We start from the raw sequence: 15,673 nt of genomic DNA on the forward strand, positions 1-15,673 counted from the left end.
ATGTTTCCCCATGGTGGGTAATTGTTTGTATCAACCCCAGTGAAAAGCTTCTGGTCTTCACAGCATGCATGGTTTGGCGTACAAGAGGCATTAAAGGCTGTATTTTGAGGAAGGATTTTAAAGGCACTAGCATTCCAAGAAAATGCTTGTGTTTTGTGAGGCAGCAAAGAGGAACTGTAAATCTTTTTGAATTGAGAGAAAAACCTGACCCTGTTGATGGACAGGGAAGTAAGACAATAAAAGTTTTTGGCTGGTCGTAAGATGAAAGAACCGGAAAGTGATGTAGTACTATAGAAACCCTTGAAGTGGCCAGTAGATTACTAAGGAAGGAGAAAGATGCCTGTCCGATTTGTGGGTAAAAAGCCAACTGGGCAGATCAGGCTCCTTATATATATGGCTTGTATTCTAGCAATACAATTCCAGTTGTAGATTTAGCCCAGCTTATTGGTATATGTTCCCTGTGGCTTCCATTGCCTTAGCCAAGCCCTTAGTCAAACCATAGCTTCAAGGTATGAATAATTATTTACTTCACAAGCCAGAGGTTGGGTGTGCCTATAATGGTGAATCATGCTGATATTCAGCTTCCTGCATTCCCCTTGCAGTACGCCTTAGGCTGGAAGCCAGCGGGCGCACACACCCAGTCAAACGGTACAACCAATGTCAGGTCACCACACCTGACTGGCACAAAAGTGGATTTGATCTTTGGGGGAAATGACAGGCTGTGTAACACACAAAATGTCTGAAAGTGCACCCTGGCAACATATATTCGTTTCCATTTATTGCAGAATTAAGGTGAAGGCAGCAGGTGTTATACACCCCAATGTTATACAGTGGTGCCCCGCAAGATGAATGCCTCGCAAGATGGAAAACCCGCTAGACGAAAGGGTTTTCCGTTTTGGAGGTGCTTCGCAAAACAAATTTCCTATGGGCTTGCTTCGCAAGACAAAAATGTCTTGCAAGTTCCTGCGGGTTTTTTTTCCTTTCCCCCCCTTTTTCCCAAGCCGCTTATCAGCTGATCCTAAGCCGCTAAGCCACTTAACAGCTGATCTGCTAAGCCGCTTAACAGCTGATCCGCTAAGCCGCTTATCAGCTGATCCGCTAAGCCGCTTATCAGCTAAGCCGCTAATGGGCTTGCTTCGCAAGACGAAAAAACCGCAAGACGAAGAGACTCGCGGAACGGATTCTTTTCGTCTTGCGAGGCACCACTGTACATTTCACACTGTTTAAACTGCTGTAACAAAATTTATTCCTGAGACTACTGCCTTGATTTCAGTACATTGATAAACAATTGGTTCTTGGTTATCTTTCTGTGTCACTCAGGAGATTGTATAGGGGCTCCCTTGGGGCACTTTTTATGGCTACTTGTTAACTTTTGTTGCTGTTATCATAAGAAGCGCCTGACGCACAAGTCTATCACCATTTCCTCTTGGGTGCAGATTGGCATGCGGAGAGAAGGTGGCACATAATCTTAAAACAGAAAAGAGCGAGGCTGAGAATGGGGAGGGGGATAGTGAAAAGTGCACAAGTCTGAATTCTGAAACAAACCTTCAGCCATATAAAAAGCTAAGTCTCAAAAGAATGCTTCTTGATTCCCTTACACACTGAGCTCTGGTGTAGTCAATCATAGGAGAGCGACCAAATTTCAGGTGTTAAAATATTAACCTATTCACTACCAAAGAAGCTCATTAAATAGATTAGATTTATTTAGAAAGCACGTGCAAGGATGCAATAAAATCCCAAACCAAATTATTAGAGGAAAACATATATAGATGAAACTAACAGTATTTGCTGCCTAATTGTAAATGCCATCTCTCTAGCATGCCACTTCTGGCACTGTTTGCCATTCCCTGAGCTCCCGTCAGTGTCTTCTGTAGAACAGTATTAAATCCTTTTCCTGCCTAACAAGGATCCTCAAGAAAACACAAAAGCCTAATACCTAGCTAGCTTTAAATTGCACATGAGGTTTGGGTATCTGACTTCATTAAAGTCTTTTAAAAAATCACCTTTTCCCTCAGATGTCTGGTCTCCGTTGTAATGAAACATCGGTGGTACCACCACTTGGTACTTGAGACGTTCTTAATTAGAAATGAACACACCCCTCACATCACTGGCTTTGTAACCTATAACAAGTCCGTAGCTTGTTGTCAAGGGGCTCTGGAGCCAAACTGTGTTCCTCTGGGGATGTTGGCAAGATTTCTATTCTTCACAGAAGCACATTCTCTGGAAATGCCAAAGGACATTTCTTTGTTACTTTTGACTGCTAGCGAACTTAACCCTAAATAGCATCCTAATGGAAGAGCATGGTGCTGGAGAGGAGGGCGTGGGAGATGCCCAAATTGCAGAATTCTGAAGGCAGAATTAGAATTTGTTTGTTTGCCTTTGGTTACGGTGGATACAAACATGACAAGACACCAGTGGTAAAAAGCTAGAAGCAGATGCACGGCTAAGTCTTCAGACAGTTCTATATGCTCATGTTTGTAGAGCCGTCCTGTCTTCAGAAGGTTCAGAGCCGATAAGAGTAATAGGAATGTAGCAGAATATTTTGCCCCTCCATCCTTTGATGGACATAAGAGTCAGTCTTTCAGTTAATATTAACTGGAAGCAAGTAGTGTAATACAGTTGCTTGTGCCTGCCTGCTACTGGGGAAATCTTTCTGCCGACAGATGCTGTTTACGATGTAAACATTACTGCCCCAAAACTAGGAAAGTTCTAATCATGTTATTATTATATTATTTAAAAAATGGAAAAATGCAGTGGAAAAGGGATTTCCAGGATGAATGCCCCCACCCTGCCCACTTTTTAAGAAGCAGCCTGTTTTCAAGCTCAAAGAAAAGCATTCGTTCACAAACAGCATATTGTCTGAGCTTTTCAGGCCAAGACTGAAGGCAGAGCCTGATGCCAAGGAAAGGGACAAGAGCGTAGTACACAGTGTCGCCTTGGAATAATGTCCTTTTGAAGAGCAGCCTTTTTCCTGTACTTGTAGAAACATTGTGTCTAATTCGCTCTATCACCAACAGCCCACATGCATTTAAGAACAAAACCTGGACGCTGCTGCATGTTGGTCAGGTTATGCCCCTATTTTGGCAGTTGTGATACATTTTAAACAAGAAATGTTCAGCATTTGACCTGTATCTTGTTCCAGTTCTCTCTCAACAATTCTCTGCTGCATTCAGTTCTTTGATAAACTTCAGGCTTTCACTTACCCCTTTTAAAAACTGATTTGCCCACATAATTTTAGAACCATCATATTTTGAGATGCAGATTTGGAAATAATTGCAATGCCAAAATTCTTGGTCATCAATGTTGGGTGAAATATTTAACTGGCAAGAGGCACTGATCACACTTCTCGATGCTCCCGTGGTAGTTCTTAAACTGAATAAAGTTTAAACAATAATTGTCTGTGGCTAGCAATTTGCTTTAAGAATAATCAGCAGTTGTTGTGTTGTTTTTATTAGGTACTGCGCATTGCATATGAACCAGTTGTCACCCTGATCTAAACCAATGCTAATAATATATGATAGTAAATATGAAAAACACTTTCCCAAAAAAAGTAAAGCTGAATAATTGCGTTAAAGATAGAAGCATTGAGCTTCCAGTTTCCTGCATGTCTGCCAATGCACTTGCTTCTCAATCTTCAGAAACCACTGACAAAAAGGGGATTGTTTCTTTTTAAGATCAGAAGTACAGGAACTTAACATGCTTAAATCTCTTTAATGCTCTTTGCTTTTCTAATGGCCTCCTTTCTATTTCTAGCTTCCTTCTCTGAGCGAGTAAGAAACATGTCTCCTGATGAGATCAAAATTCCTCCAGAACCCCCTGGCAGATGTTCCAACCACTTACAGGTCAGCTTAATTTTTCATTTTTCAAATCCTATTTCTGTAACCCATGTCATATATTGTATCTTGTTGAGGTTTTGACTGTAACTCAAAATTCCACAAAGGTTGCTGGTGTTCTTAACCACCTTTCTGTTTCAGCCAGCCTTGCAAATAATTATTGAATGTGCATATTCTTGCTGAGCAAGGCCTTCCTACCTTTGCCTTCCTACCCCAAGCCCTACCCAACCCCCTGAAAATCCACTCATGAAGGTCAAGGAGCCTTCTGGGATGGTGTACAATGTGGTATGGAGAACTAAAATGGGCATGAGACATAGTGGGAATCTGGTCCTCCTCTGCCTTTGAGCTAGGGCACTGTCAGTGGGCGGTTCCCTAAACCGGGTGGATGGAAGGTTCCCTGCTCCTGATGGGATTACACTCCCTCTGAATGAGTGAATATGCAGCTTCTGGATCCATTGCTGTCACCTGAGGCTCAGGTGGCCTCAGTGATGCAGAGTGCCTCCCATCAGCTTCGGCCGGTGCAGAATTCAGCAGCCAGGTTGCTTACCGAGGCAAGATAGTTTGAGCATATAACGCCAATCCTGGCCCAACTGCATTGGCTGCCAATTAGTTTCTCAGCCTAATTCAAAGTGATGGTTATGACCTATAAAGCCTTAAATAGCTCAGGACCACAATATCTCAAGCACTGCTTCTCCCTATATGAACCAACCTGGACTCTGTGATCGTCATCCACAAGAGGTCCGGAAGCTGGCAACATGAGAACAAGCCCTTTCTGCGGTGGCTCAATGCTTGTGGAAAGCTCTCCCCAGGGAAGCTCGCCTTGTGTCTTTAGGCGAATACATTTAGGCGAATCCCTCATCTCCCAGGCCTTTGGCTCATTAAACAATTTATGGCCATTTAAATTGGGGGGGGGGAGGGTTTGTGTTACTTTTTAACTATGGTATGTATTTTTGTGTTTCTAAATAGTAAAGAGCCCTGTGATCCTCAGATGAAGGGCAGTATAGAAATTTAATAATTAATAATAATAATAATAATAATAACAACAACAACAACAACAACGTAAAGAACAATCCAGATAAAGGTGTGTCTATTGCTTTTAAGTGTAAAAGAACCCTTTGGGGGGCATGGGAGTGTGCCATTTAACTTCTCTTTCAATACATGTGTGTTTGCTGTGAAGCATTCTGGAATATTGGCCACTGCTTTGTATTGATTCTATGACTCTTTTCTATGTAGGACAAGATACAAAAGCTGTATGAGAGGAAGATAAAAGAGGGCATGGACATGAACTATATCATTCAAAGGAAGAAAGAGTTCCGCAACCCAAGGTAAGACTGTCTGGTTGCATCTAAAGGGTTCCACAAGCTACATATGGTCCTCTTCTATATTTTTAACCTCTTCAGTGAGGGGAGGGCCTAGCTAGATATGAATAAAGATGTGCAACGCTGAAAAATAATGTATTTTGATTGTTTATTTCAGCATCTATGAGAAGTTGATCCAGTTCTGTGCGATTGATGAACTTGGCACAAATTACCCCAAGGTGAGTGGAACAAATAACTTGGGTGGGGAGGGGGGATGTTAGATGGGATTCCTGACGTCTGTGAGAATAGGTTCCTATTCTCCAGGTTTTTTGGACAGCTGGATGAAACAGTCCGTTGAATGCAAGCAGTTTCCTGTCTTTAATACCTCTCACACCATTAGAATTGATGAGGGGCAGAGCAGGGCCATACCCACTGGTCCCGTCCCTTCCCATCATCCAGCTCTGTCAGTATACGCATTTGAAGATAAACACGTGGGTTTGGAACTTTGCATGATTTAGGATCCTAGCCATGACGAAGATGCAGTAGAGGGGATGGGGCGAGTGAACCCCCCCCCCCACTCTCACCTCACGCAGTTCTGGCTAAATACCCTCTGCACAGAATTTAGTACAGTCTCAACGTTCTACTGCTACTGAGTTACTCTTCCCCATAGTTGTGCCAAAGTACATGACCTGATCAAGGCGTTTAAGGGATGAACGTTCTGTGACAGCTAATCCCCTGGCCATCATTCTCTGTCCTTTAGCACCATCTTTCTTTCCCATTTAGATTCTAGTTGTTAGGATAATGTTGTAACGTCTGTAAACTTTTATATATTGACCTTTTTTTTTTAAGGAAATAAACAAAACTGGAATGCAGAATTAAGAGCTTTGTCTTCTAACTTGATAGATTGTATATCTTAAAATTCATATTTACATAACTTTTCTTTCTCTTCTCTTTTAGGACATGTTTGATCCTCATGGGTGGTCTGAGGACTCCTATTATGAGGCACTAGGTATTGCATCCAGCTTTTGTTTTGATACTCTCTCTAGTGTTTGTGAATGATTCTGGAACTTCAGAGATGGTTTAATTGAACCTATTTATCTGTACAGTGCCTTTTCTTTAAGGAGCTCAAAGCACTGTACCTGAGGATCTATACCATTCCCCCCCCCCTTTATCTGAATGGGAAGAAAGTAGCTGCTTGTTGGCTGTGTCCTGGGGAGAATATTTTTATTGGAAAGGGCTCTACACCGAAAATATTTTTTTGGGAAGCAGGCACACTTAAGTATCCATGCTATCAGTATCTTCTTAAGTGTTGTAGCCCTGTTGATCCTCCTGACATGGGAAGCTCTAATAGGGATTCAGAATTGCTTTGCGGTGTTGAATCTATTGAGTGTGCTCACTGTTCTGTGGTTCTATTTCCAGCGAAAGCACAGAAAATTGAAATGGACAAGCTGGAAAAGGCCAAGAAGGAGCGAACTAAGGTACCAGATTATAACTTCAAAATATAGAGAAATTATTTTGATCTGTGCTCCTTCTACTGAACTTAATCCCTTAATCCAACTGCTTAGCCACCCAATCACAAAATTTCTATTAGTCACACTGAGCAAATCAGAAATTTGCTTTTTATATGGGTTTCCAGTATTCTTGAACCAAGAGCATGAGATGTTATTTGTGATACTTCACAATTTATCTATGCATTCATCCTGAGCCACCCCATTGCTATCCATCATAAAACAGAGCAGAGTTAATTAGGAGAGGCCTGAATTTGTGTACATTACCTAAATAATTAGCAAGACATGCACACCCCTTTACATAGCAGTTTAGAGTTTCTGGCAGCAGATATTTCTGTGGCTAACTTCTTTGTCTCCGTCATTCAGTTTGCCCCTTTTGTTTTACTTCCTGTAATAAGTGCCCAGCTCTGTGATACTGTTTTCTCCCATGATCATAGACTTGGAGACGTGTGCTCAGACTGTGGTTTCTCTGGTTGCTAGATTGTCATCTGTAATGCAGACCATATAAGTCATGCATGTAGAGACATGAATTGCAGAAGCATAAATTGTACAGTGAAGGAACGTGAGATTCTAACCTCATTATTTGAAGTATCTTATGGGATTAGAGAAGGACTAGAATTTGTCGCTCCAAAATCGCTCCATCTGAGTCTGAAGATGGAGTTGGTTACCTTGTCTGCTGTGTGGGTGTGTACACACCCACACACACACAAAGCTTTTATTAACTACTAGCAGCTAGTTATATCTGTGTTTTCATTTATTGAATCTCTTAACAACTTATATAGTTGTGTGTCTTCAACAGTCAACAAAGATGTCCTGCTCATAAACCCTTTTTTGCCATGTTCCTAATGCCAACGAATAGGTATCTTAAGTACAGAATATGATTTGCTTCCACTTCTTTTCTAGATTGAGTTTGTAACAGGCACTAAGAAAGGAACAACAAATGCTCCCTCTACAACCACCACAACAGCCAGCACTGCAGGTGGTGGTAAGTTAAACATCATGACTTTGCATCTTAACTCTGGAACACACAAAAGCCATGGAATCTTCATCATATGTCTCTTCCTTTTGGCATTTACTGTGAGAGAGCAAATAAACTGCAAATTATGTTTGGCACCTGAAAAGTTTGCCCCCCAAAAACTACAGGATCTGAATTTTTTTTGATGAAAGCAGAAAACTCTGATTCTGCAGCCAATACAAACTGAGTAACTTAGAACAGAATTCATGAAACTGTAAAATTAAGTATCTTATGTAATCCTATCTGCAGAAGTTGAGCATTCTTACCAGAACAAGCATGCTGATAGATACTGGTAGAAGTATTTTGGAAAAAGGGGGGTAGATCACTGCCAGATTTTAATTCTGAAAGTAGATCACAGTCCCTCGGGAGTTGGCCACCCTTGGACTAGTAGAATCCTTCTCCCTGATGTACTAGACTCTCACTAATAGGGGGTTACTGATATGAAGAAATAATTCAGTTATATGCATTCTGCTACCAGAATTCTAAATTGGGACAGTCATAGGAGGGCTGTGCAACATGCTTTTTGGAGCATGTAAGTTGGTTCTGTCAGCATGGAATGGCTGAAAGCGTCATCATTTAAGGGTTGCTCTTCAAGGAATAGTGACAAAAAGCATCTTGTCTGATCTTGGCTGCTGAAATTAATGCTTGCTTTTTACATACACAGATGCACAGAAGAGGAAAAGCAAGTGGGATTCTGCCATTCCCGTGACAACAATAGCTCAACCCACCATTCTCACTACTACTGCAACACTGCCAGCTGTGGTAACTGTCACAACCAGTGCAAGCGGCTCCAAAACAACGGTGATCTCTGCAGTTGGCACCATAGTGAAAAAGGCAAAGCAATGACGAGTGCAGTGAAGAGACTGACTTTGATTCATGCCAAAAGCACCACTTGCAGAAGTCAGAGGGGTAGGAGATACTCTCCTTCTGGTGCAAAAACGAAAGACTGTTTAAAAAAAGGACACACAAGAAGAGGAGGAGGTGGCTATGCATAATCACAACAGATATCTATGCATGAAGAAGCTCTCTTTGTTGGAGGAGCTGCCCCTTACTGAGTTGCGTGCAATGAAATGTCAGTGTGTAAATATTAGTTCACTAAATGTTGTATTATAATTGTGACTGTCTTAGGATCCTTTGAACTCTGTGAAATGAGAACTTGAGCAAGAAACTACTGAAGTCAAGCAGTTGCACTGTGAACCATTCAATACTGAGTGACATCTACTTGCTCTCGCTTCTCATCTCTGCCTCCAGCAATTACAGGCAGGGGTGCCTTATTCAATTTTCCTGCAGATAATTGTAAGAGTCATAAAGAATTGATTGTATATAGGCTCACTTTCATGCAAACCATGATAGACACTTGTGTGGATTGCCCTTATGTCTCCTATTTAGTTTCAGTCATCTGGGGCTTGAAAGCCTGGACATTTGAAACTGCAAATCAACACTGATGTTTATGTCTAGCCGTTCGAGAACCATTGTGCATAATTTGGACTCTACTGAGGAGAAGGAGCTTGTGAAACAGAAAGAAGCACCAAGTAGTTTCTACAGATGTAAGCTGGTGCCAGAGCTCATTTGCCCCCTTTAAATGTCAGTGTGCATGTTAGTGACATAGGTACCAAACTGTGTAATTGCAATAATGCTGCCATTTTCACCATTCTAATGACAAAGATGCTGTTGATTTGTATAAGCTTTCTTACCTGTGTAACTGAACTTTGGAATATAAAAACATTCTTTTTATATAAAAAATGGTCATTTTTTGCTGCCGGTGTTTAATCTTCCATTCTAACTGGTAGAAGAAAGTGTAACACAGGTGGAGGAGAAAATGCTAGGAGTGCTGTTGCTATACTTTTAACTCAGAGTCAAATACAGTGGTACCTTGATTTAAGAACAGCTTAGTTTATGAACAACTTGGATTAAGAATGCTGCAAACCCAGAAGTAGGTGTTTTGGTTTGTGAGCTTTGCCTTGGAAGCAGAACATGTCCCACTTCCTGTTGAGTGTGTTCCATTTGTAAATTGAATCCCCTGCTGCTATGGGAAAGCATGCCTTGGTTTAAGAACGTTTTGGTTTATGAAAGGACTTACAGAACGGATTAAGTTCATAAACCAAGGTACCACTGTACTCAGTCATTTCTATTAACATAGCTGACTAATGTCTAAAAATTGGACATAAGAGCCCTGTTCCCACACAGTGGCCAACCAGACTTCAGGGAGGAAGTCCACAAGCGGAACATGACAGCAACAGCATTCTCCTGCTAATGATTCCCAGCAACTAATATTCAGAGGCATCAAGTCTAGCAGATTTAATTGGTCTGCAACCCTCTTTTAAAACGATCCAAGTTGATAACCATCTATGGAAAATGACAGTGTAAAAGCTTAGGCCTAAAAGCACAAGAAAGGTGGTGTATACTGGGAACTATGTACTGCAAAGTGCTCCAAGGGGAGGCTTCAGATGGTCAGAATGCAGCCTCTCAAGTCTTGTGCACTACCTTGATTCTATCCAGAGACAGTTCATGCTACTGGTTTGAATATGTGAATGGGGTAGGCCTTTATAGCTCAGCTAGCCTCTCCCCCATATATGTTAACATCAACAAAATGCCTTTGGAGATTACATCTGTGCACTGTTGGCACAGAAGCTCCTTACTAATGGGGCCGGTTATGGAATGAGTTCCCTGGGCATGTCTACCAGTATTCACCCCTGCAGTCTTTTCAGAAGATTCTAAACCAAAACACTCCCTGTCCCAATAGTCTTAAAAAGTGTCCCATTGATTGCAATCCTCTGCACACTTGCCTTTGAGTAAGCCCCAGCTATGCCTAAGATTATCAGTCCTCTGCTGCTGTCAGTCCTCCGTATTAACTTAGCTGCTCCTTGACTTGGGGTGTAGTTGACTTTTTAAATTTGTTTTTTCATACTTGGTTTTATTATATTGATTTTGTAAAATGCTTTGAGCAAAGAGAAGAAAGCTTGGCATGTTTTTTATATTAAAAAATACAGGTCAACATTCTTGCCTCTGTGCTTATCAAAACAGGAGTGAAAATAAAAAGTATGGAGATTTTGTAAAGGCTCAGAAGGGCATGCTCTGGATTGCTTTCCTTTCCACACCCCTCTTCTGAAAAATGATGCTGTTTGTGAGAGATCGTTCTGCTGAGCTTTATCATATATCCTCTGACAACTCCCTCGCTGCCCTCAAAATGAGTCAGAACTGCTGCTGCTATTGAGTCTCCTGGAGGAGACGCTTTATAGTCAGATACAGCTGCTTTCTTGCGGCTGACTAGCTGTTCCTTGTTTTCACATTCATATTCAACTCTCAGTGCACCCACTGAAAGGAACATTTCTTAAACCCATGTGTTAAGTCTACTTGGAATAAAACTTAGTTGAATACCACCTTTTGTTATGGTTTAACCTGCTTTTAAATCTTCGGCACAACTCTGGCTATTTTCACTGCATGCCCATAGTGAGTATGAAACTAATAGCAATTTGCTAAGATGCTGTGGCAAAGTTCCTCTCTGCCCTGCTACCCCTCCAAGTCTGTTCCAGATTATCAACTTGATGCCATGCTCTCCATGATGAAGGGAACCCTCTGGAAAGAGACCACACCTGCTGTAAAATGTAAGAAGTGGGTCCTAAGACCCTTAAGCCCATTCCTTAAAATACAATCTGAACAAAATTGGTGAAGCAGCAAAGAGTTTATTGAATACATACATTCTTGCAAGAGCCAGTGTCCAAAGTAGGCGCACCCAAAACTGACAAAGCATAAGCTTATATTCCCTATACCCAAAGCGCAACTTCCCTTCCTTGTCTCCCCATTAGCTGGGTATTAAAAGGTTTACAGCCTATCACAACCCCCTAATTTTCCTACTAGCATTCCTGCCCTTGTTGACATCCATTCCTCAGATTTCGACAACCACCACTTCCGTTTACCGTATTCCTTATTTGGTCTATGTTTCTATGCATTTACATACTGACGCAAGCGACAGAGCCAAACCTGACCACTAGTCCCAGCTGCAAGCATTCTAACCGCAAGCTGTTTTTAGTTCCAGCATTGTGACTTATGTGAAAAAGCAACATCCTCATTCCTCACACCTGCATTCCTTGTAGGCATGTTCTAAGCCTAGTGAGCCATTGGGGGAGATCTATTGATCATGGAAACTACATGCTTCACAGGCAAATTGGCTCTGATTCTATCTCTGACATCTCCAGGTAGTGGGAAATTTCCTGTTTGAAACCCTGGAGAGCTGCTGCCAGTCAGAATTGATGCTACTGAGCTACAGAGGCCAAAAGTCTTGACTTTAAGTAAGGCAGCTTTCACTGATCCTGTAAGTCAGAGCAAACTAACACCAAAGGAACTGCCTCTCCCTACTGTTGTTTACTCCTGACATGTATTGTTTTCAGCCTTCTGTAAGCTAGGGTTATATATTCAACTAACTTTTACTGAGAAGTTGAAATAAATGGTCATGGCTAACTTAGGTCCATTAGTTTCAATGGGCCTACTCTGAGTAAAAGTTAGTTGAATACAGCCCTTGGTGTCTGAACCTTCTTTTCCTCTAGAAACACCCTTCCTTGGCATGCTAGAACAGCTCCCATGCACTGCAGCTCTCAAAGCTACACAGTGGAAGCAGCAGCAGCACACACCCATAGCCTCCAGGTTCACCATTTGGAGCTTGTAAGGTGGGGTTGGTAAAGTTTGTTATGTTTACCTCAGCAATAAGTCCACCTGAAGGCTCAAGGAAAAGTCTAAAGGCTTTCTGTGAGGTGTGAAACTGCTAAATGGAAACCAAGTTGTCGCTCTGTGACATCAAGGGCACTAATCAAACCATTCCTGTGATGTGCATTTAAAAAAAGCACATTGCATTGGCTCCTCTTGCTGGTGGGGAAAAGACTGCAGTTTCCCAGCAATAAAGCCATTTTAAGTAGTGGGATAATGCAATGTCCTTGAATCTCTTTGAAAGCAGAGATCATTCCTACGCGACAAGTTGGCAGAAACAGTGTTTATTACTACAAACTGATCATCTGCAAAAGTTTTTAGGATAAGTGTATCTTAGTTCTTAGGAAAAGCAATATATACAAGTTCAAAGGCATTCTCTTTATCAGGAACTCTGATAATCATTTTTTAAAAAGAAAAGCTTTGGGACAAGCCCTTGGCTCAGCTTCAGCCCACCTGTGGAACACAAGAAGTGTTGTTCAGTATGGGGTGCCACGAAAGAGTTTCCTGAGCCACTGTTACAATTGCATATGAAAAACCGGCCCATGGGGGGAAGCAACTAGAAACACTGCCATATAAGCAGGCATGCAAATTTAAAGAAATGGGGGGGGGGGTTTGCATGCGTGCGTCTGACTTAAACAAAAAGTCTTGCAAGGACAGTTTTCAACTGAAGCCAGAATATTCAGTAAATAGACATTGGGACTACATTGGTGCCTCAGGTTAAATACTTAATTCGTTCCGGAGGTCCGTTCTTAACCTGAAACTGTTCTTAAACCTGAAGCACCACTTTAGCTAATGGGGCCTTCCACTGCCGCCACGCTGTTGCTGCACGATTTCTGTTCTCATCCTGAAGCAAAGTTCTTAACCCGAGGTACTATTTCTGGGTTAGCAGAGTCTGTAACCTGAAGCATATGTAACCTGAAGCGTATGTAACCCGAAGTACCACTATACATGTTTTTGTTCAAACTAGACAGTGTTGGATAACCTCAGCCAGACTGGTGTCTGCTTATCAGCTCCTAAGTTTTCTTGGGATGTAGCAACTGTAACAGCTGGAAGAAATAAAAAATTCCTTCCAGTAGCACCTTAAAGACCAACTAAGTTAGTTCTTGGTATGAGCTTTCGTGTGCATGCACACGAAAGCTCATACCAAGAACTAACTTAGTTGGTCTTTAAGGTGCTACTGGAAGGAATTTTTTATTTTGACTATGGCAGACCAACACGGCTACCTATCTGTAGCTGGAAGAAAGAAAGCTTGACTATTACCTTACCTGTTGTTCTACCCCACCCTCCTCCAGACAGTGTTTCAATATTGGTCTAGAACCTGGTGAGGACAAAAGTGCCAAGCCACAGGTGTTTCAGGAGGAAGACTTATGCATCAACACATGCAAAGACACCCCATAACGCCATTGCATGTCAGACAAATGTCACATACAGCTATGTTACAAATTTGACAACTGAACACCTTTCTTGAAGATTTCGCTAAATGACTCAACATAAGAACAGCTATATCATTTGGCCACCTTAGATTCAAGTCAGAATATCTGCAGCAAAGTTGATCCTTCTCGGGAGGGAACAAACGTGCAAAAATACTTAATACAAACAAACTACAGAACACTTTTCGCAGGGAGGGAGAACATTTGCTACTGGGATCAGAAAGGGTCTCTACAGCAAAATGTGGCCAACATCCATTCCCATTTTATTAGTGGAACTGAGGCTGCAAAGCAGCTTTTCAAACATATCTCATGTGATGTGTGAGAGCCATTCTTTTACTTATCAGATATTATTTATTAAAAAATTCTTTCACCCTACCTTTCAATAAAATATTTTCAAGGTGACTTCAACATGTCAATAAACAGTAACTCGGATGATGATGAAGCAGCAGCTGAAAGCACTTTGTTTCTAAGGGTATGTGCACATCAGAGACTTAAAATGCAGCAATGTTGTTTTCACCCCCTATGTTTCAAGCACCACTAGCTCTCCACACCAGATTGCTCTACACACCCCATGGGCATTGCATGTTCCCCCCCCCCCCCGGACCTGGAACATCCCGAGCTCCTATTCAAGGAAGCTGTAATTGGTGCATGTGCAACAGCTGTCTGAACTGTATGCACCTTAGCTTAACCACGATGTGTTTTCAAATCAAGGAAAACACAATGAACAGGAGTATTTCTCGAGAAATACAAGATACAGATAGACTGCGGCTAATGTCATGTGTACTTGGCTTCAAACACCAGTGGTAGGAATGCACTGGAAGCAGAATAAACGGCATGTATTCTAAGGCTGTCCAGTTCTATACACACTTAAGGGGAGAAAGTTTCAGAAATAATGAAATAATGAAATAATGACTATGAAAATAATGTCATACCTATGCCTAAAAAAAGGCTGCTCTGGAATAAGGGGGTACGACCCTAAGAAGGATTGAGGTGCCTCTCTTCTCCTCTGCACAAGATTGCAGCCTAAGTGCCTGCTTCAGGTAAATAAAAACAAATAAACTTCAGCCCCTGCGCTAACACATCAGGTGTAGTTTCTGTCTCTTGACTGCTGTCCCTAAAGGGCAGGGATCTTTTCCTACACTCACATGGAATCCTGAACATTGACAATGCTTATGGAAGCCAGCACATCAACAGAGATTTCCAACAAAGGAACTCCAGAAATCCACAATGTTCAGAATTACTTGATGCAAATAGTGTTGGGGGTTCTGTATTCCAGCCTTGTGCACAGCTGTCTTCTAAACTGGTGGTTCCGTAAAAGGTCTACTAAACCTAGCAGTGAGATTTTGTGTCTCTTCAAGTTGGTCCTACCCTCTCCAGCATCCCTTTCTGATGTGCAATCCTTACTATTTCTGCTGCCCTTTGACAAAACTCTTATACCAATAGGTCCGTGGACACAGTGAGGTTCAAACTCAAGCTTCCTAGATCCATTTCTGTTGCACTGGGTGGGATCCAAACTTGTTCTGAGAATGCAAGGATTTTACACTTATGCAACAGAACTTCCCACCACCCTCTCTTCATGCACACCTCACACCCTCCCCAAATCTGCACCAGAGGGCTGAAATTGGGTTGGGTGAGGGAGTTCCTGCCATAGTCATTGCCTCCTCTCGCATACACTGAAAATAAATCCAGTGAAATTAAGTTAGGTGTCTTAATAAATAGATCACCTTGACACATGCATGCTAAAATAAACATTCCCTGTGGATATTCTGCCTTATTAATTGGTGCAAGCAGTTTCACTGTCACTAAATCCAGAGGAATATGGTGAGGAGGTGAAGGATTATTCGTTTTGAGGTGGTCAGCCATCTGGTAGCAAATGTTTCGTGTTGTG

The 15,673-nt window shown here is 41.8% G+C and overlaps 1 protein-coding gene across 2 annotated transcripts in view; it reads left to right on the forward strand.

The window, feature by feature from the left end:
• SAP30BP (SAP30 binding protein) overlaps positions 1 to 10,628 on the forward strand; it is a 34,192-nt gene extending 23,564 nt beyond the window's left edge. The window contains exons 4-10 of one of the 2 annotated variants that reach the window (XM_082204632.1): positions 3,754 to 3,842; positions 5,067 to 5,158; positions 5,310 to 5,370; positions 6,089 to 6,140; positions 6,551 to 6,609; positions 7,543 to 7,624; positions 8,319 to 10,628. In XM_082204632.1, the coding sequence (XP_082060758.1) occupies positions 3,754 to 3,842; positions 5,067 to 5,158; positions 5,310 to 5,370; positions 6,089 to 6,140; positions 6,551 to 6,609; positions 7,543 to 7,624; positions 8,319 to 8,500 (617 nt within the window). In that variant the 3' untranslated portion in view covers positions 8,501 to 10,628. The remainder of the gene's footprint in view (positions 1 to 3,753; positions 3,843 to 5,066; positions 5,159 to 5,309; positions 5,371 to 6,088; positions 6,141 to 6,550; positions 6,610 to 7,542; positions 7,625 to 8,318) is intronic. The other variant, XM_082204631.1, reaches the window with a different exon arrangement.
• Positions 10,629 to 15,673: the final 5,045 nt, after the last annotated feature.

Source organism: Podarcis vaucheri, assembly GCF_965113315.1.
Source record: "Podarcis vaucheri genome assembly, chromosome: 2".
Lineage (NCBI taxonomy): Eukaryota > Metazoa > Chordata > Lepidosauria > Squamata > Lacertidae > Podarcis > Podarcis vaucheri.